This window comes from Topomyia yanbarensis, chromosome 3 (genome assembly GCF_030247195.1).
Source record: "Topomyia yanbarensis strain Yona2022 chromosome 3, ASM3024719v1, whole genome shotgun sequence".
NCBI classification, from domain to species: Eukaryota; Metazoa; Arthropoda; class Insecta; order Diptera; family Culicidae; genus Topomyia; species Topomyia yanbarensis.
Window position 1 is genome coordinate 347,952,314 of NC_080672.1, and position 15,642 is coordinate 347,967,955.

Consider the following 15,642-nt stretch of genomic DNA (forward strand, 5'->3'; position numbering starts at 1 on the left):
ACAGAGGGGGAAATTTACCTGAAGGAATGCTATGACTAGACCAACCGTACCAACAACATGCAGCCGTTGGACGAACCACATCTGGAGAATATGACCGCAGCTCTTGTCCCACAGCAAGGAAGGATCTCCCGCTCTGAAAACAACAAACAACAAATACAATTTAGATAAGTTATCCCGTGATGAGTAGTAGTTCAAGCGTACTTGCGGCAATCTATGCCCTGCAGGTCATCTCCGGATCCTTCCAAGAAAACCGAACTGTATCGTGGCCGGCAGCAGGATCGGGGCACCCATCGTTCACCCGGCCAAGCGCCTATGTCGTACCAATCCTCGTAGGAAGTGACGCCGCAGCATTGTAACTGGAAGAATTGTCGTAATTTGAAGTCGATTAGTTTCGAGGCACTGGTTAAGTGTTGTCTATGTCAAGTAATATTACGTTTTTCCACTAACAAATTTTTATTTGATTTCTGGCCAGAAATTTCTCAATATTAGACTAGCACTGCTCTGCCGTATGTATCCAACCAATTAATGGCAACAAATCTTTTCCCAAATACACTTAATTGCAATCTAAAATATGCGCAATTACCGTGCGTTGAATAACGTGTTCGATTGATTGAACTATTTTTTTCTAATGTCTGAGCCACACGAATTGCATCGTGCAGCTTCGCCAATTAGCTCACCGTGGAAACTATTTCAAACCCGCTTCACCCAACCAACTAACCAATCACCCAATCAATCCCACTCACCTCCACCTGCAGCTTATCCCAGATGGATGCGACCGAGGGCGCCAGAAGACCACCCCGATCCGTCACGTTGTAGTGCTTCTCGATGCCGTACTTCAACTCGTGCACCAACATCCGGCCGATGCCCCCGCGGAACACAAACGCCAACGATCCCAGCAGGAACTCGCTCAGGAACAGCATAACCACCAGCGTGAAATACTGAACGAACCAGAATAAAAACGTTACGCAACCTGAGCTTGAACCGGTCAGTATGTAGTTTGGGACCGGTCATGGCTCCGTAATCAATACTCACTATAATGAGAAAGCACCTGGACTGGAACCACGAGCCGCAGCAGCCGAAGAACGCTATTACGAAACTAATCACACCGATGGTGATGAAGACACAGTCGGCACTGAGACCGGCGTGGTCCGGGAGTAGGGTGGCGTAGCCCTGTGCTGCTAACCGAAGCCAAACACCGATGGCGAGGAAACCGCTGCCGCAAATCTGCATGGAGGGAAAAAAACCGGAGGAAGAAAATTGAATTTTTCCAGTAGCCCAATAGAGCTGGGAAGTGCTTCTGTCGTTTACCCATATGAGAATGTTGAACGAGCAAAACGTCCGTCGTATGCACGTGTAACCGGAATTGCCCATTGTACTGGAAGAAAAGAGGAAATAGTTTCAAATATCAATTAGCGATATTATAATCGATCACGTTGAAACAGTAAATAATTTTATATCCAATATGATTTTTCAGTTTTCACTATTGAACAAGAGAGAAAAAGGATGATAAAGAAGTAAGATTTCGTTCAATTTCACGGAATTGGTTGTATCTTACGGCAAATCGTGAAAAGTGTGTTGATAAACATTTGGCGGAACGAGAACGAGAGGAACATTTTGTTCTTCCAATTATTAAGAAGATATGCATCATAAGCAAGGTCGCGCTTTTTCGATCCTGTAAATATTCTAAGTTTTTCATATTAAATATCTACATAGGAGAAATCAGGGCAAGCTACAGGACGGCCCATAAAATATTGTTCATACTTTTCCAAAGGAAACGAGACGATTATTTTTCGTCGCACCAAAACTCGGAGCGTAGTTTGGCACGCTATTCGTCAAAATGTTTTTCTTATGTAATCGTTGACATGTTCGAAAAATATGGTGTCATTTTGTGTAAAAATTTAGCTGTAAACACAACATATTTATATTTATTTATATTTAACAATTTACTTCCATCTGACAATGAGTCTTAATGAACTAAATTACAAATAATTAAACTAAAGTGATAACAAACGATTTCTAAACTGTGCAGAACTAATGACGTAGTCGAAGTTGTCGGTAAAATCGTTGAAGCGACGGACCATTGCTAGTATCGGGCTGTTGGCAGCGTAGTTAGTGTTACGCATTTCAGTCTGCAGCAGTGTTCGAGGACGAAGGACACGGGTTGGTGCGTAGAGGTTAATTTGTGATAGGAGATCGGGAACATCATATTCGGCGAGAAGAAGCTTAGATACGAAGGTAGCTTGCGACGCGTGTCTACGATCTTCTAAAGTGTGCAGTCCTAGTAATCGACAACGGTCTTCGTATGGCGGCAAGTTCAGCGGATCATTCCAATGCAATTGACGTAACGCATATCTTATGAATCTGCGCTGGACGGCTTCAATTCTTTGGCTCCAAGTTGCATGGTAGGGGCACCAGACGATGTTTGCGAATTCCAACTGTGAGCGCACCAGCGAACAATACAACGCTTTGAAGCACAAAGGGTCCCGGAATTCGTTGGATATTTTGAACATAAAACCTAGTAGACGATTAGCTTTGTCAATGATCGCTGAGAAGTGATGGGTGTACGTTAGCCTTTCATCGAGGATGACGCCCATGATCAACGCGTTGCAGCTGAGTTCCAGCGATGTTGTAGTTGAAATTAAACATGTTCCTCGTTCGATGGAAGCTGATAACAAAGTATTTAGCAACACTAAGAACCATCATGTTTCTTTTACACCAACTATAAAAGGTATCAACGAGATACTGTAGCTCACGGCAATCGGCTTCTTTCCTTATAATTAGAAATATTTTCAAGTCATCGGCGAAGAACAGTTTCACTCCACGCATTAAGACGAAAGCCACATCATTCACGAACAGTGAAAACAGTAGCGGACCAAGTGTGCTACATTGAGGAACTCCAGAATGGTTGGAAAAGGATTCATTGTTACCAATTTGAACAACGACTTTACGGTGAACAAGGTATGATCGAAGCCAACGGCAGAATCGGGCAGTGCATCCAAGTTTATCAAGCTTCGTTAGCAGTATCTCATGGTTAACAGTGTCGAAAGCAGCCTTAAGATCTGTGTAGATCGTGTCCACCTGCAGTTGTTTGGACATTTGTTCCGTACAAAAGGATGTGAAGGAGACCAGGTTCGTCTCCACCAATCGACCGGGAAAGAATCCGTGCTGACAAGTGCTTATGTAATGTTTACTAGCAGAGAACAGCACATCGTTGACAAGTGATTCGAAAATTTTTGACTCGACTCTCAGCGAAGTGATTCCCCGGTAGTTCTCGATGTTGCCTTTGTCACCTTTCTTGTGTACCGGAAACATGACTGAACACTTCCAATCATCGGGGAATTTTGCTGCTGAAATGACACATTGAAAAGGTGCGTCAGTGGGATCGCTAAAATATCCGAACATTTTTTCAGAACAGCTGAAGGCATTGCACTTAGTCCTGGAGCATACGACGATTTCGTTTTTTGTATTGCAGAGAGAACCGATTGTTCTGAAATGGTGAATACATCCATATCCACCGCACCAACGGGAACATCACGGGACGCGTTTTCGAGCTCGATGGCAGTTGGCGCATCAGTAGTGAAGACACTCGAGAAGTAACTGGCAAATAGAGAACACTTTGTCGCCGTCGTAGTCGCTACTTCGCCATTGTAAACCGTCCTAGACGGAAGACCCGTTTCCTTCCTCTTCGTATTAACAAAAGTCCAGAAGCCCTTCGGATTTCGTCGTAAGTTTTGTTGGATGCGGTTCACATATCCTTTGTACAGCAGTTTATTATAACAGCGGTACTCATTACTGGCTATTACGAAAAAGTGCTTGAGAATAGGGCATCGTCGATTTGTGTACGCACGTAGAGCTTTGGCACGAATGCGTTTCAGATTCCGAAGCATTGCGTTCGACCAGGGAGGCTTCCTGGGAGGTTGATAATTTGGAACAGATTTTTCAACACAGTCAAGGAGTAACCGATTATAGAGATCAACTGCAACATCTACATCCACTTGATCAAGTAGTACACTCCAGTCAATCAGCAACAGTGAGCGGCGTAGAGCTACTAGATCAGTTTTGCGAAAATTACGACGATTCACAGCTAAAGCTTCTTCATATAGTGGTGAACTAATGGTGGAAATGGATATTTCTAAAGCGGGATGATAGTTATCCAAAGGAACGATCGCACTGGAAGCTTCACTCACTGAACACTCAGGCAAAGCATTCTCATTGACGAAGACAAGGTCAAGAAAACGAGATTGATGGTTGGAAACCGTGCTTACTTGACTTAGTCCGTGAAAAGCCATCCCGTCCAGAAGTAAGCGGCTGGCAGGATTTGTTGTCGAGGATAACGGGTTAGGGTAAGCGTACCCACGTCCAGATGACACCCACATGAGTCCTGGTTGGTTGAACGGATCTATTTTTGTTGTATTCCTAAGAATTTTCCACGTTCAACAAGGTACAATTTATTAAAATTGAATGAAGAATAATAGAGATATATGCACGAGAAAATGATAAAATTTAATATAAATGACAAAAGGCCCTATAACCCCAACTTCTCGTATACGGACAAAGGTCCAAAAGGTTCCGTTCGATTGCTGAGATTTTTTCACATTACTGAAAAATATGTATGGTTTGCATCACGGAGCAGAAAAATTTAAAAAATAGGGGATTTTAGGGCCAAAATGACCCAGTACTCCGCTTTGCCGTATTTTTCTAGGAACAGGAATAACTTTATTCCAATACTAAGGTTATTTCCTTTGAAAGGAGGTATAAATTGTAATTTTCTGATTGCTACTTCAAAAGTTATAGCATTTAATATATTTTTCCTCCACATTTTCCCATAGTACTAATTTCAAAAATTTCAAGCGATGTGGGCGGGAGTCTTTAATTGTCCAAATGATGTGAAATTTGGCATCTGAGCTTACTTTGACATTTGTCACAATATGAGAGGGGGGCCTTTGAGAATACAAAAAAATTTTTTTTTGCAATGCCCTATGTGCGTGGACGATCGCGAAAAACTCGAGCGTTTGTGTGGCGACGTTTTTATCGCGTATGCCAGCGTGTATGTAACTTAGCTTGTATAAATTACAATTTCTAACGTTTGCATATTCGTGTGTTCAGGAATGAACAGTGAATCTGATATGTCTGATCTGTTCTTACCATTTAGTGTATGGTTCAGATGCTAGAAGAGAGTGAGTTCTCCCATTTCACTAGAGTTCTCGGCTATGTCGCCATGAAACGTGTTGTCTAGAGAATAAGAGCGTCATTTTTTTTTTGGTCGAACTAAAGGCATGAGTCTAGACTACTAGGATCGAAGGTGGAGACTTCCGGGTGTGACCGATTCATGATCGCACGAGCGGTGCGTAGGAGAACTGGGGGTAAGACGGACATGTTAAGGATATACTCATATATAACATAGAAAATGCTTGTTTTTTCTACATGTAATACTCCATTTTGTAGTTTCATATGCTGATTTTCGAATGTTCTGAGAGATTATGTTACAAAAATCAATAAGTAGATTTTTTTTAAAAAAAATAGAAAACGAAGAAATTTCGGCACTTTTTTCAGACTGCGGGTCAAACGGACATACGGTGAGGGTTGAAGATATGATGATCATAACACGAAGTAGCATAATTTACTGTTTCTAACGGATGTTTTTGAACAAATTGTGCGTCTTCCTAATATATATGTGCAATTCGAGATGAAAAATTACGATTCGGGGTCTAATTTTGAGTTGAAGCAAATTATGTATTTTCTAATATTGTTTTTGCCGAGCTACACAATCACTTCCAACGATCACTTATTATATAAAACAGATAAGTTATATATTAAAAGAGCAATTGATAACATCAGTTTCTCGATTGCACACAGCCAGAGTGTGGAACCTACACGAAATAGTGTATCTTTTCCAGGTTGTACGAATTCCTTATTTAGCGTTTGTCACATTCACGTACATCCTGCAGTCTATTGAATGTCAGATTTCAACTAGCTGAACGGTTCTCTAAGTTTAACGGCTAGATTTTCGTTTCCATACGCGAAACATTTTTCTATAAGGATGAATCATACTAAGTGTTTCATAATTCAAAGTTATACATAATAATTGGGTTCACATAAAAATCGTTTGAATTTTAAAAGTATGCCTAAAATAGCAATGTATCCGTCATACCCCACCTGGCAGCCTTACCCTCAATGCCCACTGCATGCAATGCAACATGCATATCAGCGGAGGAAGTCCACTACTATCCTGTTACACAATGTTGTCTACAGTATTGAAAAAGTTTTTTCACAAAAGCAATCAAGTTTAGGAGTTTTTCTCGATATTGAATGTACTTTTGACAATGTGTTTTTCGAATCCATTTTGGAAGCAGCACAAGGTCATGGAGCACCTTCATATATCACGGACTGTATGCACGCAGTGCTTAGCAATCGACATCTGTGCTCATCGTTATCATAAGTACAGCTAAGAAAAATGTGTAGGCAAATGTCCTCAAGGCTGTGTGCTGTCACCACTTTTATGGATCCTTATCGCCGATGCACAGTGGTCCCAAAGAGCAAAAAAGGGTTTTTTTTAGATTGCGTCAAAACTGTTGACTTTAGCAATATGGTGTCTTCGAGAAAGTTTCTTGGAGCTCTCCTTCTTTTTGTCTTATCGGATTGACGATTAATCCCCCTAATAGTGAGTTACGAATTTTATTTTCTATAATATTTCAGATAGACAAATACTTACTTCAGAAAAGTTGTAGAGAAACTCGTTACAAACATTTTATCTGAAGACTTCAACTCTTTTTATTTTAAGCTTTTTGAGATATGGGACATTATTTGTAAAAGGACCCTTAAAAACAGTGTTTTACTCATAAGTTTTCTTCTAGATTTTTTCCTTTACATAAATGTTTTAGAACATTGTTTGAACAACTACATTACATTTCCGAAGACTGAATCTTGCTATCGCTAGTATATCTGGAGATATTCACGTTTTTTTATTGAAAACAGCTCTTTTCCAATGGCGATAACTTTTAAACGGGCAAACCACTTTATAAACAAATTAAAGTACAAGAAAAGCACAACAAATGCTGAAAAAATCAGATCTCCCCAAGGCGGCCCTCTATGGAAATACTAGAGCTGAAGTTTGTCCATACTAGAGCTGTTCCGGCATCAAATACATCACGTTGGAGACGGAGAACTTTACGACTCATCTTATCTCGGAAAAGTTGTATATCGGATAAGCTTCTTTTCGTGTGAGTGAGTGAGAATTACAATGCCTAGAAATAAGATTAAACCAATCTCTTTCGCTTCAGTCTACTTTCTACTTCTGCCCAAGTCAGACGTACAATTGAACCAAGTGAACAACAACTAGCCATCTCTCGATCTAGTGTGCATTGTCTCGAGAACAAAGGAAAGATTTAATTTATTCTTGTCACCATGAGTAAAGTTGACAAAAAAAACTCTGCTCCGACCCAACACAGCGGTCGTTGACTTTAAATTCTGTTCCATAAGATTGAGTTTTCGTGAAGTGGAATTCCTGCTGAAGGTGAAGATGCAGCTTAGGCTTAAGGAGGTTATGTGTCTTCAGTATCATCATCTTCGCAATGTAGTACTCGTACCATTCAACACATTAGCCCAATCCGAACGTTTCATTTTGCAGAACAACTTGAAGCACGTCACATAACCCTCCGAGCTCTCGATCGAAGCAGTTCGTTTTCTGGTGCTGTGCATAAAGTGAACAAGAATAAATTGTCAGTGAAGGTCAACCATTGTTCGAGGCAGTCTTTGTTCGCCGGTGCCCAGGCTGGTGAAGTGAATACCAGAATAGCCGGAATCGCCGCTATATAAGCTAAGTATTTTTTTTTCTTTCATTTCCCTTTCCCCGATCGGTCTCTACTTCTGCCCTTTCCCCTGAATATAAGTTTCATCTCTCGTTTACACCACGTATTATCCTCGTGCCTAAATGGCCGAGGGCGAAGTAACATTGGATGGGAATGATATTCCCATGGATATACCGGATAAACCCGAAATTACTCCCTCCCCTGATTCCCCCAGTCCTCCCCGTATTAAAACATACCCAGCCAGTTCGACTGGACCCTGGGTGGTGTATTTCCGGCCCAACACGAAATCGCCCAATATTCTAGAAATCTCACGGGAGCTGACTGCCAACTACCCGTCCGTGGCTCAGATAACACGTGTTCGAGCTAATAAGATACGCGTTATAGTAAATGACCTCGACCAGGCAAACCAGATTGCTCGCAGCGAGCGTTTTACGAAGCAATTCAAAGTGTATGTGCCTTGTAGAGTTGTGGAGATCGATGGGGTCGTCGCCGAACCGGGTCTAAAGTGCGAAGACCTGTTGAAGTACGGGGTTGGCTGCTTTAAGGACCCTTCACTTCAAAAGGTGAAAATTCTGGAATGCAAGCAATTGTATTCCGCAAAAACTGAAGATGATAAGACAACTTATTCTCCGTCAGACTCGATTCGGGTGACTTTCTCCGGATCTGCTCTTCCCAACTATGTCCTCCTGGATAAGGTTCGCCTACCTGTTCGCCTATTTGTACCGCGGGTAATGAACTGCAGCAATTGCAAGCAACTGGGCCACAGCCACTTATTGTGGCAATAAAAAACGGTGCGGCAAATGCGAGGGAGAGCATGAGGATGACGCTTGCGGTGGAGAAACTGAGAAGTGTATTTACTGCGGGGGCCCTCCGCATGCTCTTAAGTCATGCCCGGCGTACAAGCAGCGCGGGGATAAAATTAAGCGCTCCCTTAAGGATCGCTCGAGGCACTCTTATGCAGAAATGCTAAAGAATGCTTCGCCATCTGTCCCTTCCGAAAATTCCTTTGCTCTTTTGGCTGGCGTTGAGCAAGAATCTGACGACCCACAAGAGGGAACATCATTGGTTAACCCAGGGGAATCCAGGAAGAGGAGAAATCTAGCCTCCCCTACATTGCCTCGTAAGGGTGCCAAGGTGTCGTCCACTCAGAGTGCGCCAACCGCAATCAATAAATCCAACGGAAGTGATGCACAAAAGCCGAAGCAATTTGCTCCAGGACTTGGAAATATTAATTCTAACAAGGAGTACCCACCACTTCCAGGGACACCAAAAACCCCAAGTGTCCCCTTTTTTCAAACAGATACTCAGTCCAGTAGCGGACTAATGAAATTTTCTGACATAGTGGACTTAATTTTCACAGCTTTCAATGTTACTGATCCTCTTAAAAGCCTTCTGATACGTTTTCTCCCTATAGTGCAAACATTTTTGAAGCAGTTGACTACTAAATGGCCCCTCCTTGCAGCGATCTTATCGTTCGATGGCTAAGTCATCGAACGAGGTCACCGATTCGATCACTGTTCTACAGTGGAACAGCAGAAGTATCCTCCCGAAAATCGATTCCTTTAAATTTTTACTAAATAGTTTAAAATGTGATGCTTTCGCATTATGTGAAACTTGGTTAACTTCCGATATAAATCTCAACTTCCACGACTTTAATATAATTCGTCTGGATCGAGAAAACCCCTATGGAGGAGTACTTTTGGGGATCAAAAAGTGCTATTCTTTCAACCGAATTAACCTCCCTTCGACACCAGGCATTGAAATTGTCGCTTGTCAAGTTTTAATCAAAGGTAAAGACCTTTGCATTGCTTCCATCTACATTCCTCCTAGAGCCTCGGTAGGGCACCGAACGCTTTGTAATATCACGGAATCCTTACCGGCACCGCGGCTAGTTCTGGGAGACTTTAACTCGCACGGTACGGTATGGGGCTGTCTTCATGATGATAATAGATCAACATTAATCCAAGATCTTTGCGATAATTTCAACATGACCATCTTAAACACGGGAGAAATGACGCGGATTCCTACACCACCAGCACGCGCAAGCGCGTTGGATTTATCGCTTTGCTCGACATCGCTACAGTTAGATTGCATGTGGAAGGTGATCCCTGATCCCCACGGTAGCGATCATTTGCCTATCGTGATTTCAATTGCTAACGGTTCAAGACCATCGGAAACAATCAATGTCTCGTATGACCTCACACGGAACATTGATTGGAAGAGTTACGCGACCGCGATATCCGTTAAAATCGAATCCACTCAAGAACTTCCTCCGGAGGAAGAGTACAGGTTTTTGGCTGGCTTGATTCTCGACAGTGCGAATCAAGCTCAGACTAAACCAGTACCCAGCGCGAATACCCATGGACGGTCTCCCACCCCGTGGTGGGATAAAGAGTGCTCAGAGCTGTACGCGGAAAAGTCCACTGCATATAAGGCCTTCCGGGAAGACGGGTTACCCGCTAGCTATCTACAGTACGCGTCGTTAGAAAGGCGAATGAAGAGTCTAATGAAAGCCAAAAAACGTAGTTATTGGCGCCGGTTCGTCGACGGGTTAACGAGAGAAACAGCGATGAGCACTCTTTGGGGTACGGCTCGACGTATGCGTAACCGTAATAGTACCAACGAGAACGTGGAATATTCAAACCGTTGGATATTTGCTTTCGCCAAGAAGATCTGTCCGGACTCTGTCCCGGTACAGAAAACGTACCGCGCCGCGTCTCCTCACGATACCGCGAACGAAACACCGTTTTCGATGGTGGAGTTCTCACTTGCTCTCTTATCATGCAACAATAACGCCCCAGGGTTAGACAGAATCAAATTCAACTTGCTGAAGAATCTACCTGACACTGCAAAAAGGCGCTTGTTGAATTTATTTAACAAGTTTCTTGGGGGTAACATTGTCCCTCATGACTGGAGGCAAGTGAAGGTCATCGCCATCCAAAAACCAGGAAAACCAGCCTCCGACCACAACTCATATCGGCCGATTGCAATGCTGTCCTGTATTCGGAAGTTGTTCGAGAAAATGATCTTGTTTCGCCTCGACAATTGGGTTGAAGCAAATGGCTTACTGTCAGATACACAATTTGGCTTCCGCAAAGGCAAAGGGACGAACGATTGCCTTGCGTTGCTTTCTACAGAAATCCAAATGGCCTATGCTAACAAAGAGCAGATGGCATCAGTCTTCTTGGATATTAAGGGGGCTTTTGACTCAGTTTCTATCAACATTCTGTCAGAGAAGCTGCACCAGCATGGTCTTTCGCCAACTTTAAATAACTTTTTGCTAAACCTGTTGTCTGAAAAGCACATGCACTTTTCGCATGGCGATTTAACAACATCGCGATTTAGCTACATGGGTCTTCCCCAGGGCTCATGTCTAAGTCCCCTGCTCTACAATTTCTACGTGAATGACATTGACGATTGTCTTGCCAATTCATGCACGCTAAGGCAACTTGCAGACGACGGCGTGGTCTCTGTTACAGGGCCCAAAGCTGCCGATTTGCAAGGACCATTACAAAATACCTTGGACAATTTGTCTGCTTGGGCTCTTCAGCTGGGTATTGAGTTCTCCACGGAGAAAACTGAGTTGGTTGTTTTTTCTAGGAAGCGTGAGCCGGCGCAACTCCAGCTTCTATTAATGGGTGCAACGATCAACCAGGTTTTCACATTTAAATATCTCGGGGTCTGGTTCGACTCTAAAGGTACCTGGGGATGTCACATTAGGTATCTGAAACAGAAATGCCAACAAAGGATCAATTTTCTCCGAACAATAACTGGAACATGGTGGGGTGCTCACCCAGGAGACCTGATCAGGTTGTACCAAACAACGATATTGTCGGTGATGGAGTACGGGTGTTTCTGTTTCCGCTCCGCTGCGAACATACACTTCATCAAACTGGAGAGAATCCAGTATCGTTGCTTGCGCATTGCCTTGGGTTGCATGCACTCGACCCATACGATGAGTCTCGAAGTGCTGGCGGGCGTTCTTCCGCTAAAAAATCGATTTTGGGAACTCTCATATCGATTGCTCATCCGATGCGACATTCTGAACCCGTTGGTGATTGAAAACTTCGAGAGGCTCGTCGAGCTTAATTCTCAAACCCGATTTATGGCCTTGTACTTCGACTACATGGCACAGAGCATTAATCCTTCTTCATATACTCCCAGCCGTGTTCGTTTCCTAGATACTTCTGATTCTACTGTATTCTTCGACACATCCATGAAGGAAGAGATTCGTGGAATCCCGGACCATATACGCCCGCAAGTGATCCCCAATATATTTTATAATAAATTCCGAGAAGTCGACTGTGACAAAATGTTCTACACTGACGGATCAAATCTCGATGGGTCCACTGGCTTCGGTATCTTCAACAATACTATCACCGCTTCATTCAAGCTCAATGATCCCGCTTCAGTTTACGTCGCAGAGTTAGCTGCAATTCAGTACACCCTTGGGATCATCGACACTCTGCCCACAGATCACTACTTCATCATTTCGGACAGCCTCAGCTCCATCGAGGCTCTTCGTGCGATGAAGCCCAAAAAGCAATTCCCATATTTCCTGGGGAAGATACAGGAGTCCTTGTGTACGTTATCTGAAAAATCTTATCAAATTACCTTTGTTTGGGTCCCCTCTCATTGCTCTATCCCGGGCAATGAAAAGGCCGACTCATTAGCAAAGGTGGGCGCATTAAATGGTGACATATACGAAAGACCAATCTGCTTCAACGAATTTTTTAGTATTTGTCGTCAGAGGACACTCAACAGTTGGCAAACCTCGTGGAGCAATGGTGAACTTGGACGATGGCTACATTCCATTATCCCAAAGGTATCAACGAAGCCTTGGTTCAGGGGGATGGATGTGGGTCGGGATTTTATTCGTGTAATGTCCCGACTTATGTCCAACCACTGCACCTTGGATGCGCATCTGCGGCGTATTGGGCTTGCGGAGAGTAGTCTGTGCGCTTGTGACGAGGGCTATCACGACATCGAGCACGTTGTCTGGGTATGCGCCGGGTACTTGGACGCCAGGTCTCAGTTAAAGGATTCCCTTCGGGCCCGAGGTAGACCACCCAATGTCCCAGTCCGAGATATACTGGCACATCGTGATTTCCCCTATATGTCCCTTATTTATACTTTCATAAAAACGACAAATATCCCAATTTAGCCCCTCTCTTTTTATTTCTCGTTTTAGAAGCTTTCTCTTGCCTTGTGGGACCGATCAGCTCCAGACTGCAACTATGTAACCGCCGTCGCACTTACCACTACGGAAACTGAAGCGAGAGCGACTCTAGGTCCGATGACTTTTGAAGGATTCCCCGCGGGTCCGAAGAATACCATCCGCTAATCCGACCTACTAGACTGAGGCGGTAATCTTTCGCTGATCTCCCGTTTGAGCGAAAGTTGCAAGTTTTGCTCTTCTCTCCTGGTCACCATCTACGCTTTCTCTCCCCTGTCCTTGATACAACTGCTTTTACAGCCCCCCTCTGAATATCTTGACCAAGCATAAGTCTCCGCTAAAAAAGTTCAAATTTGTATTCTGTATTCCTAGTTTTAAGATAGTTGTAATTTTACCTCTTTGTTAAAACTATTGTCCCCCATCTTGTAAATAGAATTGTATCCCTAGTCTTAAAACACCTGCGAATTTTCTCATAAATATTTGTTCCCCCTTTTGTGTACCAAACTATATTGTTAGTTTTAAGATAACTGTAAATATTTCCTAAAAATTATTACTATTGAATTCCTTGTTTTAAAATTTTTTCATAAATAAATCTTTCGCCCCCTCTCTTGTATATAGAATCTTATTTCTAGTCTTAAGATAGCTGTAAAATTTTTCTTTTTTTTTCTTTTTTAAAAAAATATTTCAACATTGTAACCTCCTAGTTTTAAAATATACAAAATGTAAAAACAAAAGAATTTGGCACCGCCAAGCTAACGCATTTGTGCCTATCAAATAAACGAAATGAATAAAAAAAAAAAACTTGAAGCACGTGGCTGAAAGTGATAAAGTTGGAATTAAGATTCCCGTGTATATAGGAAAAGACTACGTTAATGTAAAGCTACATGACCTATTACCACGTACCCCTCCTGATCTAATTGCAAAATACATGTCGCAATACGGAGAAGTAGAATCCGTTACACGTGATACGTGGAGAAATTTCTTCCCAGGTACACCTAACGATGTTCTTGTGGTAAGGATGCGGATCGAAAGACCTATCCCCTCCCACTTGACTATAAACCTCAAAACCCACGAAGCTACTATTAACCAAACTACGTTATGCACCCATGAGGGGCAAACTCCTACATGCAAATATTGTAATCAGACAGCGCACCACGGACAACCCTGCGCGTAAAATACAGAGGAGAATGCATCTCTACCGATTGGCAACGCATCCACGGCAACCAAAAAAAGAGTTTTCAATACCAATACCTGAACCACAAACGGTTGCCAAATTTGTGGCAGCTGTTCAGTCCATATTGACAACAGCAAAAGTAGCATCCAGCACCCCAAAAACTACTGTAAGCAACATCGGTTAAGAAGACGAATGACGACGGATTTACATTGGTCACCCGTAAGTGTAAGAAGCAGGAAAGAACACCTGATCGCGAGCACCAAAACACTTTTAACGATGATGACCTTGATGTGAAAGACAGAAGAGAATTAAATGATCCCCATGACGCAGCTGGCGAGCCGCGAAAGTTGCGCGCACGAGATCCAACGAATAATCAATAATATTTGTTTTGATTTATAATTTTTACATATTGTAAACACATGAAAGATCCACGGCTCCGTTAAGCTACCGCTATGAGCCGTGTCAAATAAACGAAATAAAAAAAATCTTTCGCTTAGTAAACATTGTACCGTGCACCCAAAACGAACCTGTAGGCGTGAAATGCATCTGTTTTTTCGCTCTCGAACTGTGAGCGAAAAGCTCCCAAATGATGCGTTAGCGTTCACCCAACCTCATACTTGTGCAACACAATATCGTACCCCATAGCTACACGCTGTATTCCAAGCAGAAAGCTTCGCGTTGCTGTGTGACGTACAATCGGCACTTCAACAGGGAATTTTCGGTTAAAGAATCTACTTTTGCTCTGACTGTCAGGCTGCCCTGAAAGCACCTAGTTCGACAAATCCGAGATCGAGTTTAGTAATCGCATATCGAACTCAAATCGAAGTACTTAGCATTTCAAATGCTATCTACCTTCTATGGGTACCCGGTAATTCCGGCATTACTGGAAATGAATGAGCGGACGAATTGGCTAGAGCGGGTGCGGCAACTGACTTCGTAGGTCCACAACCAGATCTACCACTTTCGATAAGTTGGATAAAGCACAAGACTGGCACTTGGGCTGCATCCGAGCATGCCGACCATTGGCGTAGCTTGCAAACTTGCTTTCAAACAAAGACTTTTCTTCCGGATGTGAGTTCGAAAATATCAATTTTTCCAAGCACAATTGCAGTATTCTAGTCGGGGCACTGACTGTACAATAAAAAAAATCAATTATCACATGGCTACTATTCAGCGTGTTGAGTGTTATTCGTGTGACCTTTGTGAATTTGATTGCGGAACATCCTATCATTTGATACGAAACTGCCCTGCAGTATTGCAATTGCGTATCCGGATTTTTGGTTCTCCATACACAGATGAACCTATGTATAGAGAGCTATGCTATTGTCCCTAACCAAGTGTGGAAAAGAGCTATAGTTTAAGCCGAATTTTAACGACAATGTCTCCTCAGAGGTGTTGTCGTTCTGTTATCTCAATATCCCCTCGGGGGTATTGATATATCTGCTCAACGAGAAGTGTCTTTATTCCCTTGGGAGTGAAGAATA

The 15,642-nt window shown here is 42.9% G+C and overlaps 1 protein-coding gene across 2 annotated transcripts in view; it reads right to left on the minus strand.

The window, feature by feature from the left end:
• LOC131693890 (tetraspanin-9) overlaps positions 1 to 15,642 on the minus strand; it is a 69,073-nt gene that overhangs the window by 739 nt on the left and 52,692 nt on the right. For both annotated transcript variants that reach the window (XM_058982145.1, XM_058982144.1), the window contains exons 2-6: positions 1,309 to 1,375; positions 1,033 to 1,224; positions 744 to 938; positions 202 to 356; positions 19 to 133 (exon numbers count right to left, since the gene is read on the minus strand). In XM_058982145.1, the coding sequence (XP_058838128.1) occupies positions 19 to 133; positions 202 to 356; positions 744 to 938; positions 1,033 to 1,224; positions 1,309 to 1,371 (720 nt within the window). In that variant the 5' untranslated portion in view covers positions 1,372 to 1,375. The remainder of the gene's footprint in view (positions 1 to 18; positions 134 to 201; positions 357 to 743; positions 939 to 1,032; positions 1,225 to 1,308; positions 1,376 to 15,642) is intronic.